The 16,704-nt window shown below is 40.4% G+C and overlaps 1 protein-coding gene across 1 annotated transcript; it reads right to left on the reverse strand.

Moving 5' to 3' along the window:
• Positions 1–310: 310 nt before the first annotated feature.
• Positions 311–15,683, reverse strand: LOC134214072 (superoxide dismutase [Cu-Zn]). Its single transcript, XM_062693515.1, has 3 exons — positions 15,397–15,683; positions 1,163–1,381; positions 311–1,095 (listed from the first exon to the last, which is right to left on the reverse strand). The coding sequence occupies exons 1-3, from the start codon at positions 15,589–15,591 to the stop codon at positions 853–855; spliced, it is 657 nt and encodes a 218-aa protein (XP_062549499.1). The 5' UTR covers positions 15,592–15,683; the 3' UTR covers positions 311–852.
• Positions 15,684–16,704: the final 1,021 nt, after the last annotated feature.

The following is a 16,704-nucleotide window of genomic DNA, read 5'->3' on the forward strand; positions in this document are numbered from 1 at the left end:
CCTTCGTAGACGTGCTAATTTCTGAACCAAAACATACAATCGATGCTTTCAAAGCAGCGCCTTGGAGATTCCAGCGATCAGGGGAGATTGAGTGGTTCAATTGGAGATGAGGTGAGTTGTCCAAGCTCCAGTGTCCATGTAGATGTTCCACAATGGGACAAGAAGGGCACGTCTTCGATAACTTCCAAATGTTGTAATCGTTTCCGTGTTCCGTAATTAGGAACACTTCACTTCTGATCCATTTATGGAAAATTGTGAAATTACCAACACTTTGATTAATTGATTTGCCATAGAACAAAACCCAATTAAGTTTACTGAAACTTTCTTCATAATTATCGTTGAACTTATGACAGGATAAATCCAAAACGACTACTGTTTGGTGGCTGAAATCTTTAGTTTGTAGTCCAAATTTAACTATTCGATAACGCTCATTGGTCACATTCAACAATTTGTAGAAATTAAGTTGTTCTTCACTATCACCACAAATTTTGAAAATTACGTTAGGTGGATGTAACTGAAGTAGAAAATCTTTTACCACTCCAATTTGAATAGTATTCGTTCGAGCGACAAAGTAAAAGACAAGAAAGAAAGTAAACTTGACTCGATTCATCGTTCTTCTTAGAATAGCTCCAGGATTCCACCCCAATGTGTTTTATAAGCTGATACTCAGGATGGTAAACCAATCTATTCATAAGCATTTATTAAACAATCTTTCAGATCTAGACGGTATCATTTTCTAAATTGATTACTTAATAGAGTAACAATAATAGAGTAATTTTATTCAATATCACATTAAAAGAATACCAATTTACATAAACAAGTCATACTTGGAATTAGGTCACATCCGTGCATTTACGACACATTGTCTAAAATGGTGATGATGCCGCATGCAATCCGTGCACCGACTGTGTCCTCCTCGCCCTGGAACGATACCGGATTGTTGATTGACAGATCCGGGAAACGATAAATCTCCGAAGGTTTCTCGTGTATCACAATGGCCCGTCCTACGATGCCAGCAAATCCGAACAGGTTGATGTACGGACTGTGAAAGTCAATAATCGCATTGCCATCATCCTTCACTTCGATGTTTCCGATCTGAAATTCAAGGAATACAATATGGACCTAACGTTCACTACATCCTATCAAATCCAAGGCTACTAACAATGCTGCTACGGAAGTGCGGTCCGGTGGATTTGCAGCCCTCGCGCATGTCACCGAAAGCGTGCACGTGGACGGCATGTTTGCCCACCGGCAGTCCGGTGGCGTTGATGGCGGTTTCCACGTGGCCCGGTGCCCACTGTTTGAACGTGATGGTGCCCATTATTTGCTGTTCCGGGTTGTCGGCCACTAGCGTCGCCCCAGCTTTCCACGATGGTTCTGGCTGGAAGGAGAGAAGTTTTGTTATTTATTGATAATACATTTCTACTAATTCGGTAATTTTTTTAAGTTTTTGGATGTCGATTATTTGGATAAATAGCCGAGTGTTCTATACGAAACGGGTTTCTGCTGCATGTAGAAATGCAGGGGGCTGCAAAACGGTGTGTTGACATCGTTCTGTGCGGTTCTTTTTTCTCTTTGCTGAAAGAAGTTTTCAATACTACCTGAAGCTATCGTAATTTTCACAGTGCTTCTCTGCCCTATTTGTACTATAGACACTATAGGTTCCATAGACGAGCGCAGGAACGGTTAAGTAATTTCGATTAAGTGTGTTTTTCCACTTTTTCACAGTGTACCACGTGAATTTGACGTTTGGTAACACTAACTGACAGTTCGTTTGGCTACACTCGCCTTCGCCTAAGCTCGTCTATGAAACCTAGTGTAGTGTCTATAGTGTCTATAATTTGTACCTACTAATCACGTTACGATTTTAGCTTGGACTTCATTTCACGTTGGACACGTTTGCGGAAGTGAAATTCTGACAAGCGGGTACCGTGCGGGACCGAAATCCGTACAGCACCGCCCACCTCATGAGATATCAATAAATTAAAGGGGTTAAAGGTAATTAATGTACAAATATTTTATCTTATCCTGTTCAGTACTTGGCAGTAAGCTTTTAGGCGTAGACATGGAAATAAGGCTTTGAAATTAAAACAATAAAAATCAAAAACAAATCGCCACCCACCATAAGCGGAGTTTTTGCCGTCATTTTATTCTCGGGTAGATTATTATTGCACCAAAAGTAACTGTGTTTTAATTGCTAATTGCGAATCATTGAATAAGATAAACGGAATACAAACCGAAGATATCGCTTCACAAGGTGCGTATCAAACTATTTACAGTTGTGATTTAGTCAATCAGACTGTTTTAATTTAAATATTTGGTTAAAAAATAGCTGTGGGGATTTTGATCCTTTGATTCGAAATCCGTCCACGGTGGACGGTTTTCGAATCAGGAGTAGTAGATTTCATTCATTATTTTATCATGATTTTCGAAGTTTTTAATGAGTAAATGTGAAACACTTCAAAGATCAATGACAAACGTTTTATTTGCATTCGATTCCTATTTTCTAATGACTTTTTCATATACTAAGGTGCTTAAGTGTACGGATTTCGATGCCCCACAGTAATCCTGTGAGGACACCGTTCTGGAAAAAAAACCTCTTAGAACGATCACGTCTCCACGCTCAGCAAAGAGCATTAACAAAAACAAGAGGAAAGGACACCGTTCTGGGAAAAAAACCTCTTAGAACGATCACGTCTCCACGCTCAGCAAAGAGCATTGACAAAAACAAGAGGAAAGGGGATTTTCTGAATTTTCCACTTCCTTCGAAGGATTCCGCCAATTGTAGTACAGATATGTTCCGATTTTATCACGTTCCGATTTTGTCACGCTCCGATTTTATCACGCTCCGATTTTATCACGCTCCGATTTCGTCAACAAAATTATTCCGTTTTTATCAACAAGAAAATTCAATAATTTGTTAGAGAATAAGCTTTTAAAATTAAATAACTTGGGTTAGTGTCTGGCTAAATGTTGTATTTATAGTATTCCAATCACTAGCGGTAATGAAGCCGTAACTAACAAGACAAGGTTTTTTCACCGACTTCCCCCCATCGAAATAAAAGGAACAAGATGCGGGTTTGTTGGCACTTTATTTCTTCAGGACGAAGGATTACATTGTTATCTGGCGTTCTGATATAACTGAAAAATCGTTGAGAAACTTTTTCGGATGTTCTAGGCCGTCCAAACTGTTCTGGAGTACATATCCTCGAATGCATTAGGAAATATGTCTACAAACAAAATCTCCTAAGCTGGGATTTTTGTTCAAAAATATCTATGTGATCATAAGACATAAATTGATCAAGTTTTGAATAAACGTAAACTATTTCAGGGTCTCCAAAACGTCCTGGAGTTCAGAACATGTGATATACCCGATCAACCAAGTCCTGAACGACGTATTCGTGCATCGTTGAACATCTTAGCCGGTACATTGAGCCGATAAGATTTCAATCATTACTTTTACACGCAACTAAAGGCCTTTTAGTTTCTCCAAATTCAGAATATGTGATCTACCCGATCAACCAAGACCTGAACGATGTATCCGTGCATCTTTGAACATTCCAGCAGGTCAATTTATCCGATAGTATTTTACTCATTATTTTTACAAGCTACTTCAGGCCTTTTCGGCTGATCAAAATGTCCTGGAGTTCCGAACATGTGATCTAGTTGCTCAACTAAGTCTTGAACGATGTATCTGGGTATCGCTAAACATCCCAGCAGGTCCGTCGAGCCGATAGAATGGTACTTATTACTTTAATGTAAGAATAGAATAGTACTTATTACTTAAATGTCCTGGAGTTCCGAACATGTGATCTACCCGTTCAACCAAGTCCTAAATATCCGTGCACAACATCACAAACATTCCAACAGTTCCATCGAGCTAGTAGGATATGACTTAATTCTTTTACAAGCTACAGTGGACCCTCCATGAGTTTTTGTCCTAAGACTAAGTTCGATATCGAATCGTTGGAACAAATGATGCCATACAAAATATTTTCACGGTTACTTTGATAGTTTTTTCGAACAATTTTCCAAGAATTTCTGTTCCACATCTCAATCAGCAACCCTATATCCAGAGACCGGCGGAGTGAAAATTTGACGATATGGCAACGTATGAAAATGCATGAAATCGTTTAAATTATACTGGCAGCACTTGCTTCTTATAGAAGCAAAAAGTAAACAAGTCGAATTGGAACCGCTATTGACGGTTCGATTGGAAACAAGATGGCGTCTTCGCCGATCTCTTATTCTAGTATTTCTAATCTCAATACCAACTGTATTACATCTCTTCAAAACGTCATGGATCTCAGATCATTTCAATACCGAATTTTCCAAACGGCTTCGACCTATCCAATGATCCAACTTATGAATGATGTTAGATATGATAACCCAGTGAGTTCATTTAGCTTATATGACTTCAATAATCACTTGTACTAGACATCGCAGGCTTTACGGTTGACTAAAATATTCTGGAAGTCGTATTGTTTTATGTAATCATTCAAGTTCGTTATACGCGTCAACAAAAAAAAGTCCGCAGCTAAATTGCTCGACACAAACACCTCCTTAGATAGTGTGCATCTAGTAGATATCTTGATCTTAACTCAAAATTATTTTGGATGATCTTGTTCATCTTCTTCTTCCTCTTTTACTATGGCTACATTCCAACTGGAGCTTGTCCTTTTCAACTTAGTATTCTATTAGCTTTTTCTCAGTTATTAATTGAAAGCTTTTCTATGCCCGCCATTGAATGAGTATGTATCTTGTGAGGCAAGCACAAAGGGAACATTATGCCCAGCGAATCTAGAATGTTTCCCAACCGAAAATATTTTAGAACGGACCAGATCTAAACGTGAACACCTCGTTTTTTTTTTATTCGTATATTTATTTGGCAGGCACTCTGTGTTCTTAACCGCTACTGTGCCGTGATCTACTCTGCTGTACAGAGCCCACACAGAATCTATTTTTAGATGTCCATAAATCGTTATTGTTGTCGTTGCCAGTCCATATCATCGTGAGTCCATTGTATTCATTTGTCCATGTGGTGAATCCAGTGATCGTTGCTTTGTTCGGTTGCCATTAATCGAAGAACGGTGGAGGAATGCCTCCGAGAAGATCAGGTTTGTCAGTCGTCATCAGGCAGCCGTCTCGGTGAGGTGCGTTCTCCAAAACGCCACCGTACGGTCTACGCTTCTGGCGATTTACGAGTGTTAAGTGGAGGGGCTGGGAATCAAACCCATGACCATTCGCTTATGAGGCGAACGTGTAGCCAACTACGCTACGGGACCCCCATACGTGAACACCTCGTATTCCAGAAAATTGTGTTTACATTATTCCTATTGGATATATTAAGTTTATACCAAAGACATTGCAAAAACTTTTAATGGTTGACCAGGTAGATACCTTGAGCTAAACTCGAGAATGTTTTGGAGTACCTTGAACATTTCGAACACAAAAGAAATAAGTTTATTGAACCAGGTACATATCGATGTTGAGGGCATTGCAAGAAGCCTTGGTTGTCCGGTAGATACTTTGGGTTGAACTTGGGAACGTTTTGGAATACTTTAAACATCATTGAGAAAACTGGATTTAAATGATGCGCATGTGCCTATTGGACTGGATTAGGTATATGCCGATGCTGAAGACTTTGCATAAGCCTTGGTTGATTTGGTAGATACCGTGGTCTGAATTCAAGAACGTTTCGAAGAACCTTGAACATCTAGTATTTCAGAAGACTGATCACTGTCTCAACGATCAAGATTACTAAACTTGATTGAGTGTTCAGATTTATTAAACAAGGTGGTATAGAATCCAAATATTTCAGATTCATCTGCAAGCTGTCAGAAGCAAAACTTCCCAAGGTTTTGGATATCTAGGTCTTCAAAGTATAGTCAAACTTGACCTCCAATATTTTTCCTAGGTAGCCGACATCCTGATGAACATTTTTGCTGAAGAAACTGGAAACCTAACTCTCTTCGGATTTTTCACAGTAAATCTCAAACGCTAGGCATATATGACCGATCCGTCCCGAAAGTGGTCAAGGAGGTCAAATATTTTCAAATTTATTGTTATGTTATCAACGGATGCCACCTTATCTCAGGGAAAGTCCATAAATTACGTCACGCTTTTAGTGGGAGAGAGAGGGTTTCTAAAAGTGTGACTACTCATATCAATTTATAAGAAATTTCATACAAAAAGCGGGACAATGAATGGAGAAGGGATTGAAAATGATTAATTTTTCGTAACATCATTTATGAACGTTCCCTTGATGCAATTCTTACTTGCCAGGAACCTCAACCAGTCACCATTGATGATCAATATACAGTTACAATGTCTTTTCACTAACCATTGCCTCCCACTAGTATGTTCACGTTGTTTATGGACAGTCCCTTAGCATTTCAAAATGTTAGAATCTCACATTTTACTAGCAACAAATCATTTTTACCAAAACTTTAGTAAAAAAATCTTAGTCTAAGAAAAATATTCCGATTTTGTCACTGTTCCGATTTTATCAACTGAAACTCACGGACCTTGTTGATAAAAACGGAATCTGTATCTGTTGCCGAGTTATCTGGCTTTAGGAATGAGATTTTGAGTAACCTACAGGGGATCAAAGTTTTATTTCAGACTAGTCGACCCGGCAGACGTTGTTCTGCGTAGTAGGCGAAATTGCGTGTTGTGAACTGCCGAAGCTAATTTTCCATACAAATCCTCGTTTTAGCTTTGCACGATATACTCAATCCTACTAATGATTTTCGCATGAGAAAATATCATATAAATCCGTCGGAAACTATGTTGAAGCTGAAGAAAATCCATCCAGCCGTTTTCGAGTTATGCGGATACGAACACAGACCATTTCATTTTTATTATATAGAAGAAGAAGATAGAAAAAGATTGACTGACGCGTTTTGCCGGGATCCTTTGATGATCGCAAACATCTCCCCAGTGATGATAAATCACTGGATGAGATTAAAATAGAAATTTCTCAATTACTTGGATTTTCACCAGTTGAAGTAATTAAGATGAAAAAGAAATCTCGCTCGGCCCTGCAAACCAGCCTTTAAAGTTTGGCGAAGACCAATGCGATGGAATTGGTTTAGCGATTGGAAACTCGGTTCGTGGAACTGCAAATCTTTAAATCTCATCGGGAGCACACGCATACTCGCCCATGTGCTCAAGTACCGTGGATTCGGCATCTTAGCGCTGAAGGAGGTTTGTTGAAAGGGATCATTGGTGCGAACGTTTAGAGGTAATCATATCATCTAACAGAGCTGCGGTAACACGCACGAGCTGGGAACAGCATAGTGACGGGCGGTATGCAAAGGCACGTGATCGTGTGGTGGCCGGTCAATGAGAGAATGTGCAGGTTGAGGATCAAAGGCCGGTTCTTCAACTTCAGCATAATCAACGTCCATAGCTCACGCTACGGAAGCACTGATGATGATAAGGACGAATTTTGCGCGCAGCTGAAATGTGAGTACGACAGCTGCCCAAGCCACGACGTCGAAATCATCATAGGAGGTTTGAACGCTCAGGTTGGCCAAGAGGATGAGTTTAGACCGACTCTTTGAAAGTTCAGCGCCCACCGGCTGACGAACAAAACCGGCCTACGACTAATTGATTTCGCTTGATTTCACCTAATTCCAACACAGCCTTTCAACTCTGACCACTATCTGGTGATGGTTAAACTGCGTCCAAAATTATTCGTCATCAACGATGTTCGGTATCGACGACCGCCGCGGTACGACCGAGAGCGACTGAAGCAACTTGACGTCGCCACTGCATATGCGCAGCATCTTGAGGCAGCGATGCCGGAAGAGGATAAGCTCGATGGGGCCCTTTTGAGGACTGCTGGAATACAGTTAAAGCAGCCATTAACGCCGCAGTGGAGAACAACGTCGGGTATATGGGACAAAGTCGACGGAACGATTGGTATGACACAGAGTGCATACTGATTCTGGTGGAGAAGGACGCAGCGCGAGCGGCAGCAAGGTACCCGGCAGAACGTGGAATGTTATAGACGGAAGCGGAGACACCAGACCCTCCTTTGTTTTCAGGAGAAGAAACGCCGCCTAGAAGAAGCGGAGTGCGAGGAGATGGAACAGCTGTGCCGTTCTCCAAAAACACGCAAGTTCTATCACAAACTCAAGGCACCCTGCAAAGGCTTCGTGCCGCGAGCCGAAATGTGCAGGGATAAGGATGAGAACATCTTGACGGACGAATGTGTGGTGATCGAAAGGTGGAAGCAGTACTGACGGCCGCTCGACAACGGATCAAATCTTTACTGTACGACAAATCCTTCAAAAATGCCGTGAATACCAGGTCCCAACGCATCATCTGTTCGTTGATATCAAGGCGGCATACGATAGTATAGACCGCATAGAGCTATGGAAAATTATGGACGAGAACAGCTTCCCTGGGAAGCTTACCAGACTGATCAAAGCAACTGTGTGAAGATTTCGGGCGAACACTCCAGTTCGTTCGAATCGCGCCGGGGACTAAGACAAGATGATGGACTTTCGTGCCTGTTGTTTAACATTGCGCTAGAAGGTGTCATGCGGAGAGCCGAGTGTAACAGCCGGGGTACGATTTTCAACAGATCCAGTCAATTTATTTGTTTCGCGGATGACATGGACATTGTCAGCCGAACATTTGCAAAGGTGGCAGAACTGTACACCCGCCTGAAACGTGAAGCAACAAAAGTTGGACTGGTGGTGAATGCGTCAAAGACAAAGTACATGCTTGTGGGCGGAACCGAGCGCGACGGGGCTCGCCTGGGAAACAGTGTTACGATAGACGGGGATACCTTCGAGGTGGTCGACTGATAATAATGTTAGTCGTGAAATACGAAGGCGCATCATCTGTGGAAGTCGGGCCTACTACGGGCTCCAGGAGAAACTGCGGTCAAAAAAGATTTGCCACCGCACCAAATGTGTCATGTACAAGACGCTAATAAGACCGGTTGTCCTCTACGGACATGAAACATCTAGGACAGTTCACATTTCAAAAATGTTCGAAAATTCCAACTCCCATATGTCTATTAGCATCATTTTGATAATTTGGGAGTCCTGGCAAAATTTCAGGCAATTCGGTGGCCATTAAGGGGTGGCGCGAAGTCAATTTATGTTTATATGGAAATTTTTTATGGGAAAAATTTAAAATTTATTCAAATCCCCCTACAACTCTTAATTCGTGATGAATTCAAATAAAAATCCCCAACCTCCATTTTTGGAATCTATTTGAGCTCAACCAGTGGGTAACTAATAAATTTTGAATTTTATTTCCACTGATACGTTGAAGCTAATTACACCATTTTAGCCATTTATCTCATATTCACACTGTCAATAGAACCCTTCAATCCACTCATAACTAATGTGTTATCCGGAGGTCTCATTTATATAGATTCCAAAAAAGGGAGGTTGGGGATGTTTATTTGAATTCATCACGATTTGACAGTTGTAGGGAGACTTGAATAAATTTTAAGTTTTTCCCATACAAATTTCCATATTCCCCTAAGCGGCCACCGAATTGCCTGAAATTTTCCCAGGACTCCTATATTATCAAAATGATGCTAATAGACATGTGGGAGTTGGAATTTTCGAACATTTTTGAAATTTGAACTGCCCTCATGGACAATGCTCGTGGAGGACTTGTAAGCACTCGGCGTATTTGAGAGACGGGTGCTTATGACCATCTTTGGCGGTGTGCAAGAAGACGCCCAGCTCTACGGCGAACCCAGTATCCAGAATGTAGCTAAAGCCAGAAGGACACGGTGGGCAGGGCGTGTTGCAAGAGACGACGTGGAGCACAGTGAGCGAGATGGGCAGACCAGGTGCAAAACGACTTGGCGAGCGTGGGGCGTATTCGAGGATGGAGAGATGCGGCCTCGAACCGTGTATTGTGGCGTCAAATTGTTGATTCAGTGTTATCTGTTAAGATGTAGACTAAATAAATGAATGAATTCCAAATTTGGTTGAAATCGGTACTGGGGTTCAGAAGCTAAACTGAATTGCCCATTTTTGTACAATACCCCTCTCTCCAGACCCCACCTTTTTTTCCCGAATTACTATCCCATGTGATCGGCTCCTCATAGTAAATATGTGTACAAAATTTGGTTGAAATTAGTTCTGGGGGTAGGGAGTTACACTGAATTGCTCGTTTTCCAAAGACAACCCCTTCCCTTTTTCCCAATGACCATCCCACTCCCTTTGTTATCTTCTCCTTAGGATAGAGAATGTGTGTACCAAATATGGTTCAAATCGGTTCAGGGGTTTATAATTTACTTTCATTTGCCCATTTTCTGAACAATACCCCTCCCCCTTTCCTAAATTACCATCCCATATGATTGTCTCCTCATAGTGAATATGTGTACAAAATTTGGTTAAAATCGGTCCTGGGAGTTGAAAGTTACACAGAATTGTTCGTTTTCTAAACAAAACTCCTCCCACCACCATTATAAAAAAATGAGTTTGCATTTCCTTCGAGGTAATATAACTCACGAATGGGCTGACCGATTTTCAAGATTTCCTCACTGTTCGATTCGCCTTGGTCTCAGCTGTGTTTATATAAATGAAAAATTTGTTATCATGGCTTGTTATGATTCGTGACAGTTTTTGCCTTTCTTTTATCGTTGTTCATTATCTATTGAGAGCGATTCCTGCAAAACCTGTCCACAGCACGTGCTATCCAAGCATTTATCGCTACAATCCACCACGTGGCGGCTGAATTTTCAAAAAATATCAAAGTAGATTTTTTATTCGAAGAAATGTTTTTCTTAGGCGACTATCTGGCGCTTATTTTTCGTTGCGATTAAAAATAAGCGTAGGAGTAGATTATTTTTATGAGTGGTACATTGTAATTAGCTAAACTAACTACAAACTACGTATCTGAAATGTAAGTAAAACTCATTGACTTCCAGGAGAACTCAGATCGTACTAAAAAATTTTGAAATATAGAGAAAATACTATTTTTTTGGGTGAGACCCCAATCTTATGGCCGATTCATTATGGGTATACCGAAACTTTTGGCCGAAGCAAATCATACACCGCTTTAAAATTTTGTACATGTTCTCATGTTCAAGACCGACTCGAATTTTCGAGTAGGCCGATAGGTTATATTTGTTAGTAGATGTACCGTGGAAAATCAAATTTCGGTCACACTCAAACTTCGGACGCTTCAATTCGTATGGGAAATTTTCTGAAATATTTCATCGAAATGTTTCGTCAAGCTGGATCGGATAGTTTTAGCTTGTTTTAGTATAGTTACATTCTAACAAGACATGTTAAAACAATGCAACGAATTTATTAAAAGACAGTCTGAGCTGTGCAGTGCGAATTATTTTCATTTATTCTTCCCGGTACTGTGTAATCATGTGTCCGAAGTTTGAATCTTTGTGTCCGAAATATGAATCCAACCCAGACGGTGTCCGAGGTTTGAAGCAAACAGAAGCCGGACATTTTCATAAATTGCAAACATTCTGCGTAATATCTTGCACATATTAAATACGTAGTTCAAAGATGAATACTGTACTTAGTGATTGCAATCGTGATTTAAACGGTGTGAATTAAAATGTCAGTAAACAGGTTGATTTTATAACAGGAAGTGCTTAAGCGTCCGAAGTTTAAGTTTGCACGGTACCCAAAGTATAATTACCATGGATATTGAGAAGGTTTTCGGGGGTGGGTCAGGATTTGCCTGCAACTGGCAATGTTACCGTGTGAGGGCGTAGCCAAGGGGGGGGCAGGGGAGGGCCGTCGCCCCCCTAAATTGTGGAAAGATTGAACGGGTACTGATACTGAAATGAATTCCGTGAAACATGTGCACTTTACGATCCAATTTAGGAAATTCTTTGAAGATTTCTTTTCTTCTCTTCAAGATTTACTTCTAGATATTTCTTCGGCTATTCTCTCTTCAGGAAGAATCCGGCATTTGCTTCAGGCATGCATTCGAGAGTTCGGTCAAGAATACATACAGAATTTCTTCCCAAAATTCTATCAGAAGTTTCTTCAAATATTTATGACGGAAATCCTCCGATTTAGCTCCATAATTTCACTTGTAAATCTATAAGAAATTCCTTCGGAAATTCTTCTAGGAACTTCTCCGGGCATTCCTCTCGGATCTTTTCCTTTAATTCCTCCTGGATTACTTCCAGGACATTTTCCGGGAATACCTCCAAACATTCAATAGCGAAATCATCTAGCATTCCAATCTGGAATTCTTTTCGCAATTACATCAAAACATCCTTTAAGAAATCATCTAGAAATATCCAAGTCCAAGTATTTCCCCAGAAATTCTTAGTGGTATTTTTTCGGGACTTTCTTCTGGTACTTCTCCAGTAATTCCAGGAAGATTTTCCGCGGAAGTGTACTAGAATTCCTTTCGGACTTCCTTCCGGATATCTGCCAAAATTTCTTCCAGAAATTTCTTCGGAACAATCCGCAGGGATTTTCTTCAGCAATTCATCTGGGAATACTTTCAGGATTTCATCTGGGAATTTCTGCATTATTTCCTCCTGGTATTTTTCTGGGAATTCCTTCAGATATTTTTTCGGAAATTCCTTTAGGAACTTCTCTAAGAATTATTTCAGGACTTCCATGTGGGAATTCCTCCAGAAGTGCTTGTGGGAGTTCCTCCGGGAGTTTTTCCAAGAAATTTTCCGGTAATACCTCCAGGAACTTTACAGGGAATTCCTGGACGATATTTGGCAGGAATTTCACGGGAAATGGGATTTCGGAAGTTCCTTCAGAAATATTTTTTCTCTTCCTCTAGGGTATTCCACCGGATGTTCCTCTGAAGTTCCATCAGTAGTTCCTTCGGGAATTCAATCAGGCTTTCTTCCAGGAATTCATTTAGCATTTCTTTAGGCATTTATCTACAAATTCCTCCAGAAGTTCCTCGGAGAATTTCTCTGGGAGTTCTTACGGGAATTTCTCCGGGAGGTTCTTTTAAGAATTCTTCCAGGAGTTCCTCCTGGAATTCTTACGGAAGTTCCTTTGGGAGTTTATTCTAGAATTCTTACGAGAGCTTCTCCAGGATTTCCTCCGGAAATTCTTCCTATAGTTCTTCAATAAATTCCTCCAGAAGTTCCTCCGAGAATTCCTCTGATAATTTCTCCGGAAATTCCTATAGAAAATCCCCCGGGAGTTCCTCCGGAAATTACTCTGGGAGTTCCTTTTCAGAGAAACACCCGGAGAAACTGCCGGTGAAACTCCCGGAGGGATTCTCGTAGAAACTGCTGGTGGATCTCCCGGAGGAATTCCCGAAGGAACTGCCGGAGGAGCTCCCGTAAGAACTCCCGGAGGAATTTCAGGAGGAACTCCTAGAAGAATTCCTAGAGGACCTCCCGGATGAGCTCCCAGAGAAACTATCGGAAGAACTTCTGGAGGAATTTCCAGCTTAATTTCTGAAGAAAGCCTAAATGATTTCCTGAAAAAAACCTGAATAATTTCCTGGAATAGTTTCTGGAGGAACTCCTGGAGGAATTTCCGGAGGAACTCCTGGATGAATTTCTGGTGGAATTCCCGGAGGAACTTTCGAAGGAATTTTCTGGAGGAATTTCTGAAGAAACTCCCGGGAGAATTTTCAAAGGAACCCCGGGGAAACTACCAGAAGCATTCTCGGAAACAAGAGAATTCATCTTATAGACAAATCTCGTCTAGCTGAAACCTTTGTTGGGGTTTGTAGCTGGACCATCATCATCATCAGAGGACCTCCCGGAGAATTCCTTGAGGAGCTCGGAATTTTCGGAGAAACTCCTGGAGGATCTCCCAGTGGAAATCTTGAAGTTTCCACCGGAATTCTTTCAGGATTTCATTGCGAATTAATCTAGGAATTCCTCCGAAAATTCCATTGTTGATTTCATTTTCGGTAGAATTTCTGTATAAATTTCCGGTGCAATTCCTGGACAAATTCTTTGAAATTTTCACAAGAAATTATTCGAAACAATTCACGGAAAATTTTATGAATTCACGGAAAATTCTCAGGAATGTTTACTAGCAATTCTGCGGAATTTCCACGGAATATTCTTATTCCTAAAAATTATGGGAAACAGCACGAAATTATTTGAATTATTGCAGGGAATTCTGCAGAACTTATAGAAAGTTCGTGAAGATTTTCTTGGAGTAAATAATGGTGGAATTTTCTGATCAATTCCCGGCAAAATTTATGGTGGAATTCCTTAAGACACTGACGAATAAGTTGCTGGAGGCATTCCTGCCAGGAGCAATTGTCGAAGGAATTCCCGGCGAAAGCTTGCATATTGATTTTTCTGCCTATTTTATAGTAAATATTATTTCAGGGAGGATTTGTTTAGAAATTCAGATGTATGGTTATAGTTTTCTTAAACTTATGGAAGAATGCATAAGACAAGACTTATGGAAGAATGCAGGATTTTTATAATAATTGTTATAGCCGATTTTATATTCTTTCTGAATATATAAATATCTGATGAGCAATAAATCAAGCATCATTAAATCCATTATTGTTTTAATCATTATTGTTTCGATTTGGTTTGGATTTGGTTTCATGTGTTAATATTCATGTGTCTTTATAAAACTACTATAAAACTACGATTTAGAAGACCAAAAAAGTTGCCCCCCCCCTTCTCGAAATCCTGGCTACGCCTATGATAGATCACACCACGTAAAGGTGTCTACCCAGCGTTACGGGTCAAGTGTGAATAATGCAATAAAGCGATAACTTCATGTTGAATTGAACATTATTTAGGAGCTTGTTTAATGGAATATCTTTGCATGCTTTCATTTAATTTCGCAAATTAAAAGGTACGAATGCTCGACTTATGACAAGTGCACATTTTCACAGATCTGTGCACGGACCTGCGGCTAATAACTCAAAGTTTACTCGCTACGGTCGATAACATATGCCATCGATTCAAATGAAGGCGGGTCGAAAACCAACCCAGCATGTTATATAGTATTGAACACCTTATTTTATGTACGTCATTGATGAACACTTTAAATTGCCCAACAAGTGTAAACAATGTAACGACCTGACTGCACATGATGACTTTCACGTGTTTATGAACGCCGGAACGCATGTTGCTGTGGGAACATTTTTTGTTCTGCTTCCAACGTTGTGCGCACGCCATTCAGCGAATTTGTCCACGGATGCGTACTGAGTACTGAATTACGTCCGCTATCGCAGATCAGAGGAAACACGAAACAATGCACTTTTAGTAAAATTATCCCACATTCACTCTAGAGACCCAACGTCTATAACTGCATCGGTCACTGGCACACGGGGTAATCAAACTGAGCAATGCGGAGATAGAGAATCTTCCGACACGGTGAAGGTCCACTGTCGAAGGGCTGATCTACGCAGCTTGATTTAACACCAGGTGTCTGATTTCCTGTCCCAATTTTCCACTTTTTTTGTGCTTACTCGGGGTAGAATTTCGATTCCTCTAAATCCACCCGGTCCGAGTGGTCCCAAACCGCCTGGACCCAATCCTAGAGCTCGGGGTGTGATGAATTCTACGTCGTCGGTTATGGCACGGCTGATTTTCGCTCCGAACGACATGGAACAAGCAGCGAGCGCCACAAACAAGGCAGCGCATTTTCCTCCGTTGTAGGACATTGTGAGTGCGACCGGAGGAAAAAAAACTTTGAACCGCGTGGATCGAAACGTATCGACGCGCCGATGCGATGTTACGCGATTAATGATTTGGGTAAGACTAAACGAACGCATCTGCCTGGAGCTTGTATTAATAAGCTTTTTGTTGATTGGATGGGTGATGGTTTATAGAGTTGGTTGAAGTTGAGTGTATGGAATTATCATCGTCATCCCAGTTATAATTGCCAGTAGGTTTCCGTTTCAATCGGCACCGAATATGTACATGAGGCTTGTAGTGCTACCTCAGGGATAAAGCAGATTATCTAAAAAATGTGAGACCACGTTGATAAAATCAATATTTGGAATTGATAACATGATCAATGAGATTTCACCAGATACATTGATTGTAATATGCTTGTGTCAATGCACACTGGGCCACGGGGCGGAGCTAGCCCGACAAAATACCTTGGAGCTTAGGGGATGCGTAATTTTGAGTTGGTGTCTTCGGAAAAGTGTCGTGTTTTGAAAAAATATGTAGCTCAGTGTCGAGCATTAGTTCAAATTTTTGCCGCATATGTGGCGCTGCGATACAAAGTTTTTTATTTACGTTATAGAGCTTTGGTGTCTTCGACAAAGTTGTAGAACGTAAAAAAATAACTGTAGTCGCCGAAAACACCTAAGCTCTATGTCTTAAAATTGCAGAGATATGGTTAAAATTATAAAATTTCATTGATTTTTATGTATTTCGCACTATTTTACCCAAAATTTACAAAAAACTAATCACACGCGACAGAACTAACTGATTTACACAACTAATTATGGTTATGGTCCATGCTTGAGTTGTTTTTACTGTAACTTGGTATAAAAGTATCATAGAGTTAGGAAGTTATTGAATTCGAAACATTAAACTATCATATTAAGATAAAGGAACCGATCAGAGTAGTCCATATTTTTATCGAGTAACAAAACACACAGTACATAAAGATCGATTTCAATGAGTTAATGCAATATAAACGCATAACATGATTGACATTTTTAGTCATATATATTTGTTTACGATAAATTCAGTCCTACTACTAGGATGTTCAATTGGGTTGTTCAGCAAAGAAAAATATGAGATTTTTTATAGTCTAACAT

Source organism: Armigeres subalbatus, chromosome 2, assembly GCF_024139115.2.
Source record: "Armigeres subalbatus isolate Guangzhou_Male chromosome 2, GZ_Asu_2, whole genome shotgun sequence".
NCBI classification, from domain to species: Eukaryota; Metazoa; Arthropoda; class Insecta; order Diptera; family Culicidae; genus Armigeres; species Armigeres subalbatus.

Excerpts from the sequence above, each read along its gene's own strand:
- LOC134214072 (XM_062693515.1), bottom strand. The coding sequence starts at position 15,591 with ATGTCCTACAACGGAGGAAAATGCGCTGCCTTGTTTGTGGCGCTCGCT. Across the intron at positions 1,382-15,396 it reads GAATCGAAATTCTACCCCGA|CCAGAACCATCGTGGAAAGC; the intron begins GTAAGCACAAAA and ends CTCTCCTTCCAG. Across the intron at positions 1,096-1,162 it reads CGCACTTCCGTAGCAGCATT|ATCGGAAACATCGAAGTGAA; the intron begins GTTAGTAGCCTT and ends CTTGAATTTCAG.